At 40.5% G+C, this 17,710-nt stretch overlaps 1 protein-coding gene across 13 annotated transcripts in view; it reads right to left on the bottom strand.

Annotated features, from left to right (window-relative positions):
• Positions 1-8,151: 8,151 nt before the first annotated feature.
• The window catches only part of TMEM71 (transmembrane protein 71), a 31,228-nt gene continuing 21,669 nt past the window's right edge, over positions 8,152-17,710 (bottom strand). For 9 of the 13 annotated variants that reach the window (XM_059165588.1, XM_059165600.1, XM_059165596.1 and 6 more), the window contains 3 exons: positions 16,333-16,408; positions 12,625-12,686; positions 8,152-9,417 (listed from right to left, as the gene is read on the bottom strand). In XM_059165588.1, coding sequence (XP_059021571.1) covers positions 9,266-9,417; positions 12,625-12,686; positions 16,333-16,408 — 290 coding nt within the window. In that variant the 3' untranslated portion in view covers positions 8,152-9,265. Of the gene's footprint in view, positions 9,418-12,462; positions 12,524-12,624; positions 12,687-16,332; positions 16,409-17,710 lie in introns of all 13 variants that reach the window. The other 4 variants (XM_059165601.1, XM_059165595.1, XM_059165598.1 and 1 more) reach the window with 1 other exon arrangement.

Raw genomic sequence — 17,710 nt, 5'->3', positions numbered from 1 at the left:
ATGTTTACTGTAACTCAATAAAGCTGATTTTTTGAATAAAAAAGAAAAATAAAAGAATGCAGAAAACTGGGTGGCCAAAGCATTTGAGGGGATATGTATGTGTGTATTGAAATCACCAGGAGGAATGACAGGAATCATTGTGGAGGGAGTGACAGCTAGGGAGGTGTTAACATCTTCAAGCAAAGAGAGGTCGGTAGTTGGCTGCATCATAAAGGGGCAGCAGATGGTGTAGTTTGATGAAATGAACTCCAAAACTAGAGATTTTAGGGGAGGAAGGACAGACAAAATCCAGAGGTGGCCATGAAAAGCAAGGAGGCCAACCACCCTACTTCCAGGTTCAGTGATACAAGGACTCTGGGAGAGAAAACCAAATTTATAATTAATTACTACAGTAACCTGGTGAAGTCTGCAGGGAAGTATGACATGGGGCCAGACATAAGGCACTATTCTCAGCTCCTCCAGTGGTTAACAGTTGACCTCAACTTACCCTCTTGGACCCTTGACAATGAAATGAGAATAATAATCATTGTCAGTCTCACAGGATTGTTCTGAGAGAGAAACAAGAGTAAGTATTTACAAGCCCATCTCATGTTTCATAGTAAGAGCTATTATTCTCAAATACTTTCCATTTCTGCTGTTGAGAAACCTGAACTTCAGAGAGGTTTAGGTGATTTGTCCAAAGTCATACAGCACTTAAAGAACAAAGACAAGGGTCCGGACTCCTTCCGTCTTTTATGCAATCACCCTTTTGCAAAGCCTCCTCTCAGCAATAACACCCCTCTAGGGTTTCTGTGCTGACTCTGAGACAGAAATAATAAGTAAACATTCAATTTTTTCAGTGCCAAGAAATAATAAAATCAGAGAATTTCTAAAGCTAAGTTAGGATAAGCCTTGTATAAAGAAGCATCTTGGAAATTTTAGATACAGTCATTGTTTCCACCACAACTCATGGCCCTCCTGCTCTCTTTCTCTGCACCAGCCACACCATAGTCCTTGCCAGTTCTGTGTTGGATCCTGTCCAGCCATCTGCTCTTTCAACAATTACTTATTGATTACTTTCTAAATTCCAAGCACCCTTCTGTGCCCTGAGGAATCAAAGAATTCCTGACCCTCCTGGAGGTTCTGCTCTGGGGGAAAAGAAGAGGCCAGAGATAGGGGAAGCCAAAGACCAAAACCAAACCAACCAGATAATAAACTACATATGAACAAGAAATATCATTTCATAAAAGGAGACAGTTCAGTTTCTGGGGGTAGTGGAAGTGGATAGGGAGAACATTCCTAAAGTGGTTGAGAAGTCTTCTCTGCAGAGGTGGTATTTGCCTGATGAGAGGAAGCTGGCTTTGAGAAGTTCAGAGAGAAGAGTGTTCCTGCCAGAGTGTGGCAAGTGCAAAGGCCCTGAGGTGGAGATGAGCCTAATATATTATAGGAACAGAAAGGACAGCAGTGCTGTGACCATGACATACTGAGCAGAGAAAATGAAATGTGGGACAGGTCTCTTCGACAGGAAAGTGAAATGATCTGATGTACCTTTTAGAAAGATCACTGAAGCTGTTGTGTGGAGACTGGGCACATTAGGAAAGGAACATGTCAGGTAGGAAAATTTCTGCCTTGAAATAAGTTGCTCCCTGGTCTTCAAATGTCCCTTCCCATTTTCTTCACCTTCCAAGTTCATGCCCCTTCTTCAAGAGTATTTCAGAAGGATGCACAATAGCCAAAATGTGGAAACAAGGTTAATGTCCATCAGTAAGTGAATGAATGGAGGAACAGAAGTGGTACATCCATACAATGGAATATTACTCAGCCATAAAAGGAATGAAGGCAGACAAACCTTAAAAACATCTTGCTAAATGAAAGAAACCAGACACAAAATGTCATGTACTGTATGATTCAACTTATACAAAACATCCAAAATAGGTAAATTCATAGACTGAAAGCAGACCAGTAGTTGCCAAGGGATGGGGGAGCGGTCACTGGGCTGACCACATAATAGCTACAGGGAGGGTGTCCCTTTGGGGTAGTGAAAACATTTGGAACTTGATAGAGATGGTAGCTGCACAACATTGTGACTATACTAAATGCCAGTGAACTGTATACTTTAATTTTATGCTATGTGACTTTCATCTCAATTAAAAATTTTGAAGGAAACATTTATTCAATTTTTTTTCTAGCAGACAGGATAAATGTATTCAGACTAACTTCAGTTAGAAGGAAGGATCTATTGGAAAGACACTGATTCCTCAGAGACTTCCAGAAAGAGCTGGACAGCCAGACTGTGGGGGGATCTGGAGGATACATAGGGGATACACAGCCCTGGCTAGCTCCTGCCCCTCCTCCAATCACTCCCATCCCTGGAAAAAAGAGAATCTGATTGACCAAGCTGTGCCCCACACCTCCATGCTCCCCAGGGTGTGTGGTCTGGGTTTGAGGTCGTAGCCCTCCCAAAACCAACAGACTGAGGGAGGGAGTCATTGAAAAAGGGGAAGAAGCAATACAAGACAGAATAAGACAATAGATGTCACCTCAACACCCCTCAATTTATACATTCTTTCAAAAGCCTCTGTCCGGTCAATGTTTGGGGAGCATCTCCCCAGCTGGCACCACCTGGGCGCTGGGGAGGGAAGTGGTCTCTGCACTCCTGGAGCTGTAGTCATGAGGAAAGATGCTCACCAGCCCTCTGCCAGTGGGCGGAATGCTGTGTAATGCAGTACAGAGGACACTAGGGAAGGTTTTCCGTCTCTCTGTGGCTCCATGGAGTCACCTCTGTCTTATTGCTCATCACATTGGTATCACTGCTTCTTTGCTTGCATCACTCATTAGACTATAAGCCTTGAGCTGCACGGAGCTCAGAACTAACACAGAGGCTGAAAGTTGGTGGCGGGGGGGAGGAGGGAAGGAAGGAAAGAAGGAAGGAAGGAAGGAAGGAAGGAAAGGAGAGAGGGAGAAAGAAAGAAAGGCAGGAAAAAAAGGGAGGGGGAGAAGGGAGGGAGAGAGAGGGAGTGGAGAGGAAGAGGAGGACACGCTGATACATTAGATGCCCTAGATTTTAGTTTATGTCCCGCTGCCTTTTTGATAAAGGGTCTTTAAAACTAACTTTTGAATGGCCGTCTTGAACTCCACACTGGGGGTGTGGAGTGAGGTGGCTTTCCTACAGGGTGACAGCTGATGGCTGCCCTTTCACTAAATCATAGCAGGGGGTTAGGCCTGTCATCTGCCAGAGCCCTCTGCTTCCAACAGGACACTGGCTGCATGTTTGACCCCAGATGGTGGCTGTTTCCATGCCCAAAGTCCTTCTCACTGGGTGGCTTGTTTTCATATCTCATCAACCTTGCAACCAAGACAGTTTTCTTGGATAAACACCAAGATGTTGGCAGTGGCTGTCTCTGAGTTCAGGGATTATGGGTAACTTTCTCTCTTGTTTATTTGAATGTTGTCCTTTTTGTTTAAACAAAATGATGGTGAGTCACTTTCAAAATAAAGAAAAATCAAACTAGGCATTTCATGACAATGATGCCTTTCTCATGCCAGTATTGAAGCTCACTTTCTCTTCCTTGGTCTTCTCCATGACAGTAAAGTGATAGTCCCCTCCACTTCAGAGAGAACCACAAGACACAGACTCAGGTCTGTTGTATAGAAGAGCTACAGAGAGGCTGAGGGACAGGCCCAATATCACAAGGCTATAATTGGCAGGTAGCCAAGTCACTCTCTGTCTGTCTGACTGCAAAACTCATGTTGTCTTTCCACTACTCTGCCTGCCGTTAAACACTGGAAGGAGTATTTATTCAGCTAGACTGGCTCAGCCTTGACCCAGCCTGACCAGGGCTTGTCTCTTCATTCTACTGCCTCACCTCGTCACTGAAAAATTCATGTGGTCTCCGATATCAGAAGAATGACTTTCATCACTACTACTGTTACTACTAGTAATAGTAATATTGGTAGCTCCACTTGGGAAGAACTTCCTATACGTCTAGCACTGTGTTAAGCTTATGTACTTTGTCTGCATGTGGACTCATAAAAGTACTGTGAATTAGGTAACAATGTTATCCCATTTTATGGATGGGAAAATTAAGGCTGAGAAAGATGAAATATCTTGTCCAAAGTGACATAACAGAGCCCAGCCCCAGCGCTGGTCAGCCTCCAGCCCAAATATCACGTTGTACTAGTGCTACTTAGCATTCAAAGGACGTGATTCTGCAGACAAAGAATCCAGGAAGATGGGAAGGTGGAAGGCTCTAGGTACTTGATTTTTCCTTCCACTGACAAGGAGAAGGAGACAGGGGAGAAGAAGCAGTGCAGCTGCTGGCACTGAGTTTCAGCTCTCTCCCCTTGCCCACAGCAGCTCCCTTGCAGAATCAACTTGAGTTTCACCCACACAGAAGTATGCCATCTCAGTTTGGGTTGGGCTGGAGGATGTGTCACCTTCTCTCCCCGCAATGCAATCGCAAAAGGACATTTTGCTAGTCCTGAGGCACTAGCCTTTGTCCCCTCTGCCCCCACCCCCACTCCTGCATTTCATTTTCTTTGTTTTTCTTTCTTTTAAGGCTACAAAAGGATAAGAAAATTTTTGCAAAGTGGTTGCCAGCTTTTAGTATCCACCTGCTAAATTGCTGCCCACCCCCTAGGTACCCCGTCTGGCTCCATGGCAGGTGTAGCTTGCAGCTGTAGCCCATTTCACCCAGCATGGGACAGATGGAAAGGGATACAGCCATCGCAGCGGGATAGATTTTTTTAAAAATACACGACCAGACCTTCATCAAGGCCTGGTAGGGAAATGTGGCATTGATGCAAAGTATGCCAAGTTAGCAGGTGTCTGCTCTGCTGTGTTGCATGAGCAATAGTGGGATTCCTTTTGGGGAGGATGGGGGGTTGGTTGGCATCCCCTGTGGCACAGGCAGATCATTTTGCATCTGAGTTATTTTCAAGTGACTCCAGTAGGTTTTACTTGGGGAAACACTGAGGGGAAATGGCACTGGAATTTTAATAACCTGAGTAGAATCTGGGCTTCGCCAGTTATGAGTTGTGCAACAGAATGAAGCATGCATTCTGAGATCCACCATTCCTCATCTTTAAAATGTGTATCAGAGTTGGCTAGAGCTCACCAAACATCCACATGCTCCTCTGCATTTCCTGGCCTTTCCCCCATAGTTGTGCAACTTTAACACTTACTTGTGGCATGTAAGGGAAGGGACACGTCATCCCGCAGCCCAAGGCACTTAAGTGGGCAAGCTTCGAGGTCAAGGGCATAGTTAAAAGATAATGGAGACCTGCCTGGTCCACATCAGGCACTACATGGGTTTGCCTGCTACAGCAACTATAATATGAAATGATCCTTGGCAGGACCATGGGGGGAATTATAGATAAGGCAGATACAACATCTAGAACATAGTAGATGCTCCATCAGAAGAGCAGGTCTTTCCAGGAGCTGGGTACAGCTATAGAAGCCTTTACAAGCAGAGGTCTTCAAGTAGACCGGACGATGCTGGGCAATTTATGACATAGTGTTCATGTGAAATCTTGGACAAACTAGATTTGAGAAACTTGAGTTACAAGAAAGAAGGTAAAGTTCACAGTTTGGCTCTTTTCATTTAACCTCTTGCCTCATGGAAAGCTTTTCCTAGAGTTAGTGTTTCTGGAGAGAGTGCCTGGGGCAATATTGGATCTTCAAAGTCCCATGTCCTTCTCTTTTCATCTTTCTAGGAGTAATCAATAGTGGGAAAAGCAAGGACTGAGGGGTCACACAGACATGGGTGTAATACCTAGACCTCTTACTTTGCCCTCTTTGTGCTTGGGAAAGTTATCAAAGCTCTCTAAGCTTAGCTATAAAATGGTAGTTTTAATACCTGTTATTAAACCAATAGGACATATGAGAGATAGATAGATAGATAGAACCAATAGGATGTATGATTGATAGAAAGAGGGAGAGAGATGTAGATTTAGAAGGATCTAGATGTAGATCTAGATATCTATTGATATATATACAGATGAGCCCTGACTTACAATGGTTTGTCTTAGGATTTTTTTGACTTTGTAATGCAGAAGTGATATGCACTCAGTAGCAACTGTACTTTAAAACTGTTAATGTTACCTTCATGACAGAGGGACTTTAGAGATGTGACTAAATAAAGGATCTTAAAATGGAGAGATTATCCTGGATAATCTGGGTGGGCTTAATATGATCACAAAAATCCTCCTAAAAAAGAGGCAGAGAAGGCCAAAGTCACTGACAGCAGAAGCAGAAGGGTGTGTTTTGAAGGAGGAGGAAGGACCCCGAGGGCCAAGAAAGGTAGGCAACCTCCAGAATTTGGAAGAGCAAGGAAATGGAATTTCTCTGGAACCTCCAGAAGGAACATGGCTGCTGACATCTCGATTGTAGACTCCTGCAACTCATTTTGGGGCATTGGACCTTCAGAACTCTAAGATAATAAATTTATTTCGTTTTAAATCGTCAAGTCTGTGACAATTTGTTACAGCAGTGGTAGAAAGCTTATATGATTGGAAAGGAAAAGTCCTGGATGCAATAAAATAGAACATCATTATAAACTATTCTTCTTATTTCTTTTTTAAGAAAGGATTTTCTTTTTTTTACTATCTATTTGAGAAAGAGAGAGTGCGAAAAAGAACACACGCGGGATGGGGGTTGGGGAGGGTCAAAGGGAGGGCGAGCAGATTCCCTGCTAGGCAGAGAGCCAGAGGGCCTGGATCCCAGGTTCCCGAGCACATGACCTGAGCCAAAGGCAGACGCTTCACTGACTGAGCCACCCAGGCACCCTAATTATTTTTATTTCTGCTTCTGACTTGGAAATCATGAAAATTCAGTGACCCTATATAAACGTGTGCACAACACAGGGTCACAGGAAACATAAGGAATTCTCAAGGCGTGCTCTCCTGATAGAGCATCAAAATGAAAGTCTCTCTATGCAATTAGCTTCCAATTAAATCCCTCTTCAAAGCGTGTCATGAATGTAGTTTGAGACCACCTTCTGATAAGTTTGCTTACTTGTTAAAAAGACAAATGTATGGGACACCTCCCAGATCTACTAAATCATCCTGCAAATCTATTCCAAGCTGAAGATGGTGGCAGGCTAACTAATGGTCCTGGAATATATGAATATTACCTTCTAGAGCAAGAGGAATTTGTAGTCAGGATTATGTTAATGTTTTGGAGATGGGAAGATTGCCCTGGATGATTAGAGTGGAATTTAAATGTAAATACCCGTGTTCTTTATTTTTTTTAATATTTTTGACTTTTACTAAAGAAAGCATAAAGTATTGAATTGTACATTTATGATCACTATTATTTTAAGAATCAGTCAAGTCTTCATCTTACCAGCATGTTTCCAATACTTCCACATATCCTAAATAACATATCTCTCAAAAAATCTTGAAATCTCCTATAAGTAACCTGTTATCACTTTTCAATGTAAACATTAATAATACGATTTCTTGGGTTTTCTCTAATTTTTTTCTTTCTTTCTTTTTTTTTTTTTTTCATTTTATTTGCCTTGTATCTCTTGGCCATTGGTACAAGATCCTCTGGGATACTCTGGTGTGTTTTCCCAGAATATTACTTAACTCTCTCGTAATCCTCCAGTCATTTCTGGTGATAAGGGAAGTTGACACTTCGGTCCTCCCTACTCTCCCCATCTGCCCTACTCTACACAGTCTTTGATGTTCGGGGTAAATCACAATTTTTTTTTTTAAGACTCATTTGTGATTGTCTAACACCTTTTTTTCCCCCTTTGGGGTAAATCATAATTATAGACGAATACATGTGTCCTTTGGGAGAGAGGTGAAGGGAGATTTCACTGCAGACGAGGAGAAGGTGATGTGATGCTGGAAGCAAGCTGTGTGCCTGGAAGCTGGAGAAAGGAGCCACCTTGCAAACAGAAGCCGAAACTGGCAAGGAAAGAGATTTTTCCCTGAACCCCCCAGAAGGAAAATAGTGCTGCCAAACTTTGATTATAGACTCCAGAGATATGAGACAATAAATTTGTGTCATTTAAAGCCACCAGTTTGTGGTAATTTGTTATGGCAGCTATAGCAAACTAATAGTGTCCAAATAACGAATTGCAGTCGTGACTGCTCCTTATGATAGATAAATGATAGATAGATAGATAGATGATAGATAGATAGATAGATATAGGCACATAGATATACTTTGCTGACGACTTCATTTATTTAGTAGTACAGTACTTTTTAAAATCAAATTCACTAAATACAAATAATACAAAGAGTGATATTGTAATATTACCATTTTAAGCAAAGACAATTTTCTCCACACAGGTGGAGAGCTGGAGAATACCCTACATAACAACTTTGAACTGCAGGCTACGTTTGCCTCAAGAACATATTCCAAGCAAGAGCAATGATAGGGAGCATCTTCTATACTTCTATGTCCCTTCACCCAGCTGAGCGACTGCATTTTTTATGCATTTCATTTTTATACATTTCAAGGCACTTTGATATTTTGTCTTTGGGGGGGGGGCCTTAAAGATTTTTTTCTTTTATATCTTTATTTTTTTAAGGTTTAATTTTTATTTATTTGACAGAGAGAGACAGAGATCATAAGCAGGCAGAGAGGGTGGGGGAAGCAGGTTCCCTGCTGAGCAGAGAGCCTGATGTGGGGCTCGATCCTAGGACCCTGAGATCATGACCTGAGCTGAAGGCAGTGGCTTAACCTACTGAGCCACCCAGGCGCCCCCTCTTATATCTTTATTTTAATCGCTCTTAAGTGAAAGGTAATCATGAGCTCAAGAAGACTGAAAACTTTGTAAGAAAATGGCTCAAAAGAAGAATGTGCTTTCCCAAAGAAAACCTCTTTTATGCCCATTTTCCATTAACCTGCATCTGCTGACACCGACCCCCACCCAGCCACTCTTCGGGGAGAATGGTGAATTTTTTTCTACATTGTATTTTATGCTCAAACTGTGATCTATTTATTTTCAAGTTGGTATTGATTACAGAGACTTGCTTACATTATTCGATTAAAGCACTTCAGCAAGGAAGAGGCGTTTGCGGGCAGGCCCAGGAATCTGCATTGTTACAAGTGCCTCACGGAAGTCTCTAAATGGAAATTAATGTTTGAAAACCATGCGTCAGGGAATAAGAGAGGAATATCTACCCAGGTGGTTGTTTCTCTATCACAGTTTCTAGTCTGTCCTTTTCAACTGCTAGTGTTGCAAAGGAAACACAAATTAATACTATTTTCATGAGCACATTACAGTTACGAGGACACAAATGAGATTTTTTTTTAAAACACATAACCAAATTAAAATATTTTTTTCTCAATTATCCAGCTCCTCATTCTCCTCCAATAAAACAGTTGATTCCAAGCAGACTGCAAATCAGACAATTTCTGGATATTCAGATTGAAGGCATTCATCAGAGACATTCTTAAGTGGCTGTCAAATTTTGGCAAACCTAGATCAGAGAAGAGAGAAGAGAAATGCATGATTCATCCACATAGGCGTGAAATGTGATAACTACTGCAATCACTGTGTGCATGGGGGCACGCGCGCACACACACACACACACACACAAGCTTAACTAATTGTAACTAGGAAGAGTGGAGCCTCAACTTGGAGTAACTTTTATTTTTATCGCAGCTTGGTACTTAGTTAACCACCATTTCATATTGTTTTCTTTATCCACCTGCATCGCTTCCTCCAGAGCAGAAATCCTTACAGGGTTTTCCCAATATTTCTACTTGCTAAAGTTTATTCATTCATTCACCAACTGTAGAAACACACATTCTGACATGTAGGAGTCGAGGGAACAGATGTTACCCATCGCCTTACTATGACATCAAAAATGTGCAAAATGCACCCTGCCGATGCCAACACATCATTGGTAACAAGGGATACCTGCGATGACCTTCATTTGAAAGGGGCACTTGGGCCGATGATGAGCCATGTGGATAGTCCACAGATTCACAGACTTTAAATTGAACAAATAAAGTGGTTGAGTGAAAATCGCGTTATAGGATGAAAAGAGATGGACTTGAGAGGTACGAAGTGTGAAAGAATAGAGCCCTAATCTAATCGACTACGTACAGTGCAGAACAGGTGTGGGATAGCTGCACCACTAATGTTTGTGGAGTTGAATTAAGTGCTTGCACTCCTCCCCCTTAGGTTTTCATCCTTGATTGCTAGAGGAGCCTTATGAGTCATCCTTACCTCTTGATTTTAATAACCATGTCTTTGGTTTATTGGCTTCTGGATATGTTTATGTGTGAGGGAGAGAGTTACAAAATGTTTGATATACAGACACAGAGCTCTTGGCTGCAAAGGAAGTATTTTAAGAAATGATGCAGCAAATACATACAAATTGATGAATATTCATGGTATATGTACTATTCTCAAGACATTGAGATGCATACAAGAATAAAATCATTAGCCCTTGTTTTCATAGGTCTTAAATGCAATAGTGTGTGTACAAGAGGCTGGGGAGAGGGCAGCCAATGGGACAAAAATAGAGAGGGAACAAAAGAAGAACAAGGTAAGTACAGACACAAATAATCAAAGGAGGGATCTTATTGAGGCTGTAGATGAGTGTATGTAGGATAGAAATATCATCATCATCCTGATCTAATTTCTTTTAGGAGAGAACAAACAAGGAGCTCAAAACAATGGCAAGTGCTCTGAAAGCAACAGGTGACACTATGCCCTACAGGTGAGACTTTGGAATTCCAAGAAGACGCCCCTTCTTCCATACCGCCATCCCTCCCAGACTGGCAAAACCACTCTCCTGATGTTCCCCCAGCCTCTGTGCTAACTCTGTACTTGCACTAACCATATTAAATGGGACTTCACCTTGCCCTTTACATGTCTCTTTAGACTTTGCAATCTTAAGGCCTTGGCATAGCAGCCTTGGCACCTAGAGGCCATGTCTGACAGTTAGGAAAGACTCCATATTTTTCTCCTGGGTGCAACCAGACATTCAGCACAGCACAGAATGCATCATAAGTTTTCAACAAAGATTTAGTAGGCTAAGTGATGTCACTTTAGAAATAAAGGGGTAAAGATTTTAAAAACCATTTTGCCAAGGTTCACACAGTTAATGTGCAAAGAATTACCTAGAGAGGTTATTAAAAAAAGAAGGCTCCTTGGAAATTCTTGGATTCAGAAGAGCTGGAATCAGGAGAGAAGCTCTCCAGTTGGTTCTAGAGCAGATGTCCCCATCCCATGCATTGAGAGACTCTGCTCTCATTACAGAATTCTTAACCAGATGATACCTATATTTCTGATTAATTGTACAAGTTCACCTTAAAAATCCAAAGAGAAAAGATTTGAACAAGTCACACCATCTGACAAGCAACAACAATGTTTTCACTTCTGAAAGTGGAGGTACAAAATGGCTCTTTGTGTGAATATCTGTTGTTTAGACATTGTTGGTTAGTCCAGTCCTGAATGGTGTGACATCTCAGGCCAGAAAGTTGAGTGTGCATGCATTTTTGTCATTAATGCCAAGTGAGGTGCACTCCAAAGTTTCTGCAGACCTAGAGAGTGACCTGTAGCTTGAGGGAAGGAGTGAGTATCTTAGAGGAATTTAAGTCATTAATATACAAGGGCTACTGAATAAGAATTTTTTGGGTGGCCTCAGGACCCACTTTCCTAACTATGAGGTTAAACAAATCTTAGCTATATCAATGCCTGCCCCCCCAGAAACCCTGGAATGTGAGGAAACGAGGAAACAACGGGAAACATCAGTCAGAGTGTCAGGAAATCAATACTGGCTAGAGTCCCAAACAAAATAAATCTTCATTAAGTCCCATTGTGATTTCAGAATTAACACAATGATTTCATAAATAGGGCAACATTGTGTCAAGAGCAAAGGTCAGTAAACTAATTTGAATTGTAGACATCCATCTGTCTCCAGTCTATGGGAGCTGGCCTCTGGCAGCCATATTGAAGAGAAGGTAATTAGTACCATCCATCTTTTGATGGGATGGTGTTTTGCAGACTGTTTGAAATTCTGCAAACATCTCACTCAGACCCCAGTAACCCTTTGAAATATGATGAGCCATGGCAGTTAGCACACAGGGGGCTCATTACAAGAGTGAGAGATGGCAGAGAAACCACACTTTGTAACTGAGACCACTTCACGGGCAGTTTGCCGGTTATTTGGGAAACTATAAGATAAAGTCCTCTCAGTAAGAGGTATTTATAAAGGGCAGTGCTATGCATCTATAAAAGCACTTTGAAATTACTTAAAATTTCTAAGTTCATGTTATTTATTAAGTCCTACCTCCTCAAAGCTTAATTGTCTATTTTGAGGATTTTGTAAGAATTTAAGAGACAGAATGATAATGCCATTAGATTTTAGCATGAACAGGAAGTATTCTTAAGGACAAGTGATCAGGACCTTTCCTGTGTGTAGTCATTGTCATCTATTACTCAGCAAGAAGCATTCTCAGAGAGCAGATTATAGTCATCTCTGACCAGACGGTGATAAGCCAATACTTACTGAGCATAGGTGGTGGTTTTGACATAGCTGGCAAGGCCAAGAAATAATGGCTTGACGGTATCTTGGACAAGAAAGAGAAAATAGTTAAGAAATATTTTTAAATGACCCAAATTGGAATAAAATACAAGGATCAGGGGAATAACTTGAGAAGTGGCTACTTACAGGCAAGAATCACCACCAGTGAACATGTGAAGACACTGACTAATATTCCTTCCAGAAACCATCTGAAACAACAGGATTTCTCAGGTTTAGCAAACAGATTATGCCTTTCAAACACATGAGATGTTCTTGTAGACTAAAGGCTTATGGTTTACTTTAAGAATTACAGTAACTATAGTAATAACCGTATTGTGGTGTTACTGAAGGATAGACATGGGGGTCAATGGCAGAGAATGGAAAGACCAGAAGTGAACCCATATGGATACAGTTAACTGAGTCTTATCAGAGGAGAAAAAGCAGTTTGGTGGAGAAGGATATCCTTCTCAGCAATGGTGCTAGAACAATTGTATATCCACATGCAAAAGATGAACGTCCACATACACATCACACCTCAACACAAAATTGAACTATGTAACTCAAAATAAGCCATAGTCTGAAATGTAACCACAAAAGTTTCAACTATTTAGAAGAAACAAAGGAGAAAATCCATAGACCAACTGCTTTACAACCTTGCCCAAAAAGTATGTTAAAATTCTGTGGGGTTTTTTTTTAATTAAATTTTATTTTCTCAGTGTTCTGAGATTCATTGTTAAAATTTTGGGTTTTTACTGATCTGATGGGTATCGTTTCACAGGGTGGAATTTTTTTTTAGAAGATTTTATTTATTTATTTATTTATTTATTTGTCAGAGAGATTGAGAAAGCATCCACAAGCACGGGGAGTGGCAGGAGGGATGGCAGGTAGTGAGCAGGGAGCCTGATATGGGGGTCTGATTCTAGTACACTGGCATCATGACCTGAGCCAAAGGCAGACACTTAAGCAACTGAGCCACCTAGGTGTCCACAGGGTGGATCTTTTTAACAGAATCATTTACTTATTGTTTGTATTTTCAAAAAATGAATCACTGAAAGAAATTATAAATAAATATGGAAGGGAAAGGAAAATATCACTAAAAAACTCCACTGGCCTAAAGCAGCCATTAATAAATATTGATGAATATCCTTTTAGACCTTTCTTTGTATGCATTGAAGTTATTAAACTGAAACTTAACCAATGTACAATAAATCATTTAAAGTGCACATCTTGGTTTTCTTTCTTTCTTCTTCGTTTTTTTTTTTTTTTTTTTAAATCCTGAACTCCTCTATTCCCTACCCAGATGAAGATATGGAATATTTCCAGCAGCCTCTAACATCTCCTTTGCTTACTCTTTTCCCCAGAGTTAACCTTTCTTTCTTTTTTTCTTTCTTTCTTTCTTTTTTTTTTTTTTTAAGAGAAGTAGAGAGGGTTAGGAGGGACAGAGGAAGAGGGAGAGACAGAATCTTAAGTAGGTTTCATGCCTAGTGCAGAGCCCCACATGGGGCTCAATTCACAACTCCAAGATCACGACCTGAGCTAAATCAAGAATCAGATGCTTAACTGACTAAGCCACACAGAGGCCCCCTTGACTACTTTCTTAGAGTTGTAATAATGGATTCATTTTGCCTTTTCTTGAATTTTACATGTATCTGCAATCATACACTCTTTTCTCTGAGATTCATCCATGCTATTATACATATCAATAATTTTTCCTTTAACCAATCTCTTACTTACATAATCTTTTTAAAATTTTTGAATAACTTTAGATACACGGAGAAGTTGCAAAAATAGCACAGAGCATTTTCATTTACCCCTCACTGAGCTTTCCCAGGGATCAGTATCTTATACTGATCAGTATCAGTATCTGATCAGTATCTTATGACACTATGGCATAGTGTCATAATGAAAGAACCAATATTGGTACTTCACATTCAACTCCACACGACTTTTGGACTTTACAGTTTTTCCCTAATTTATCCATGTTCCATGAAGCCATCCAGGATGCCTCATGACATTCAGTCATGTCTCCTTATGTTCCTCTGGGCTGTGACAATTCTCAGACTCTCCTTGGTTTTGATGACCTTGATAGTTTTGAGGAGTCCTGGTCAGATAATATGTAGAATGTTCTCAATTGAAGTTTTTCTCTGATTGGACTGAGGTCTGGAAGACCACAGAGACAAAGTGCCATTCTCATCACATCATATCAAGGGTACATGTTATCAGTATAGCTTATCTCTGTTGATGTTCACCTTGACCATCTGAGCATCTGAGGTCATATTTGACAGGTTTCTTGGCTGTGAATTTCCTTTTTTCCCCCTTTCCATGCTCTGCCTTTTTTCAGGCAAGTTTCTAAATGCAACTCCCACTCAATGGATGGTGAGTTAAGCCCCTTACCGGGGTTGGGGGGGACGGGAGTTGGGGAGGTTCGTATCTAGAGGAATTAACCAAAGAGGAACATTTCATTAGTTGTCCCATGAAATAAAAGTTTCCATGATCAACTAAGGTTGGGAAACATTCATAGATAACATCTTAACATTAAGTTAAATAAAGCTAATCATGTTTCTTCCTTATGCTATTTCACTGGGTCTATATTAGGCTAATGCACATATGATTCTCTGACTTGGGATACACAATGCAGAATTTTGCAAACTTATTTTTAACCACAAGACCTCCCCCACTTTTTGTTCTTTTGGTCCCACTGTAATCTAAAAATATTTAATACTACTTAAACCTCTTAATTATCAGGGACACTTGTTTTAAAATACAGATTTTCACTAGATCGGAATTAGTGTCTCAAGGGCTGGGATCCAGGACTTTGTATTTAAAAACACAACTCTTCCAAGTGATGTGAGTATTTAACCCTCAAGAGGTGGGACTTGAGAGCAAGCAACACTTGCTTACCAGAGTGCAAACACCCAAAGATCCCAGGTCTAGACCATTTATCCCTGTTTCATTGATTCAACAAACACTGATGAGCCCCTGGCACTGGGGATACAGAAGTGAAGGAGACACACAATGTCTCCACTCTCATGGAGCTCACATTCCTTCAGGGAGAGATAGGTCATTAACATTTAAACAGGTGAACACATAATAGGTCACATGGTGATAAGTGCTCTAAGAAAAGTAAAGTGAGGCATGTGTGGTATAGAGTGGTATGCTATTTATACAGGGTTGTCAGAGAAGGTCTCTCTGATGATGTGACATTTGAACAGATTCCAGAAAGAAGTAAGGACACATGTTATAGGGCTTTCTAGAGAAGGCTGTACTGGGCAGAATAAATAGCAAGTGCAAAGGCCCTGAGGCATGAGTGCACTTAGCATAGAAGGGATTTGACCGCTGCCCTAGAGACTTGGGCAAGAAAAGAATAAGAATGGCATGCTGAATAGAGGGTAGAACAAAAATGTGCCTATAATCAGGCAAGAGCATTATGAGATCTGAGATCTGAGTGGGCTTCCCTGGAACAGATACTTCATGTGAGGATATAACAATGTAATAAGAAAGATGGAGTCCCAGCAGGGACTTCACATGACCTTATTGGAGCTTCAAATGCCTTTGAACTCCAAGTGGGGTTACTCAGGTTTTAATTGTAGCAGGGAGTCACTAGAATTTAAATGAAAGATCATACATAATAAAATCCAAATTCCTAGCAAAACCCACTGGCTTTTGTACACTCTGTGAGATAATGAGAGGGGGGAAGTGATAGAAAAAGAGGCACTTAAGGGGCACAGGCAAAAGAACCGATCGTAACCACGGAGCTACTGAAAATGCATTGTGGAATCGGGTGAAGAAATTATCAATCAATTACAGCTTTATTAATTATGAAACACTGCTGCATGAAAATAAAATTTGAATTACCTTGCACATGCACAGATGATGAGGAACACAGCCAGCAGAATTGCTGGAAAGGAGACATCTTGCCACAGACTGGCTTCTAATAGAAAAAATAAAAATAAATGAATTAGAAACCATTGCTGACAATCTTAGAACAACAAAATTACAATAAAATTTCTTTTTTATACACCAAAAAACCCCCACGAAACACATTTTCAAATGTATGTCAGCTCAAGCAATTTGCCGTAAGTAGCAAGATAAAATTATCGATGCCATACAGATTCATTCAACAGATAATTTTAGCAAATAATAAATTTTTTCTGTCTTTAAGAAATGATTATGCTACACAAACAGTTTTGGAGCTTGCCTTTTACTGTAAAATTTTTACTGGGGAAACATTTTGTGGAATATAAGCTAATGTCAGAAATCTAATTCTGATGATGATGACAATCAAGCCTAAAAGTTATAGACTGCCTTACAATTCACAAAGAGTTTTCATACCTCCTTGAGTCAACACAACAAACTGTAAAGTAGAAACCACTGTCATTGCTCTTACGTGAGAAGACCAAGACTGAGAGATGATGAAATCTCCCCAAGGTGACATAGCTCTGAGGTGTCAGAGCCAAGGTTTAAAAACCATGTCTAGCCAGAACACAGTGTTTTGCTTGAAATGGGGCAGGGAAAGAGAATTGCAACTTTGCATACTGTGAGTCTCTAGAGAGGAAAAAAAAAATGTATACTAAGAACTATTTGTCCTTGAAAAACTCTGCTATGAATAAAATATTTCAGTGCTATAAAGCCACATTGGAAATGACAGGAAATCCCCTAGGAATTGTAATCATTGAAGTCAAACCGATCATGAACCTGAATATTACTGGAGTGATCTAAAAGAAATCAGAGTTGGCTTAAGAAGAATCACACAAAGATCTAAAGGAAAGGATAAAGAGACCTCAGCTTAATTTCTGCCAAATGCTTCAAAAGCTTTATTTTGCAACAGTTGTTTAAAACTTGGAATGACTCTGTGCTGTGAATGTATTTATTTCTGCTATTTCTGCTATGAATGAAGATTGAGTCAGCTAACAAAACCTACTTAGTCCATAATGTGGGTGGCGTACTAAAGATTGGCAGTGCAAAATATAGCAGTTGTGAATGATGTCACTGAGAATGTACGGTATTTCATGTATACTGTGAATTCAATAAGTTATTGTGGGTTCAGCTGAACACTTAACCATTCTTCTAAAATGTGTTTGTATTCTTAGCTGACTCTGATTTGATATGGAATTTGGAAAACATTTCTTTACAGAAACAAGTCCAGCTTGACAGACCGCCAAAATCATTAGACTTGAACAGTGAACAGAGACTGGTTTAAATTCAAATTCTACAAAGATACGATTATGTGATT

Source organism: Mustela lutreola, chromosome 3 (genome assembly GCF_030435805.1).
Source record: "Mustela lutreola isolate mMusLut2 chromosome 3, mMusLut2.pri, whole genome shotgun sequence".
NCBI lineage: Eukaryota > Metazoa > Chordata > Mammalia > Carnivora > Mustelidae > Mustela > Mustela lutreola.
This window is presented reverse-complemented; position numbering and strand designations above follow the sequence as displayed.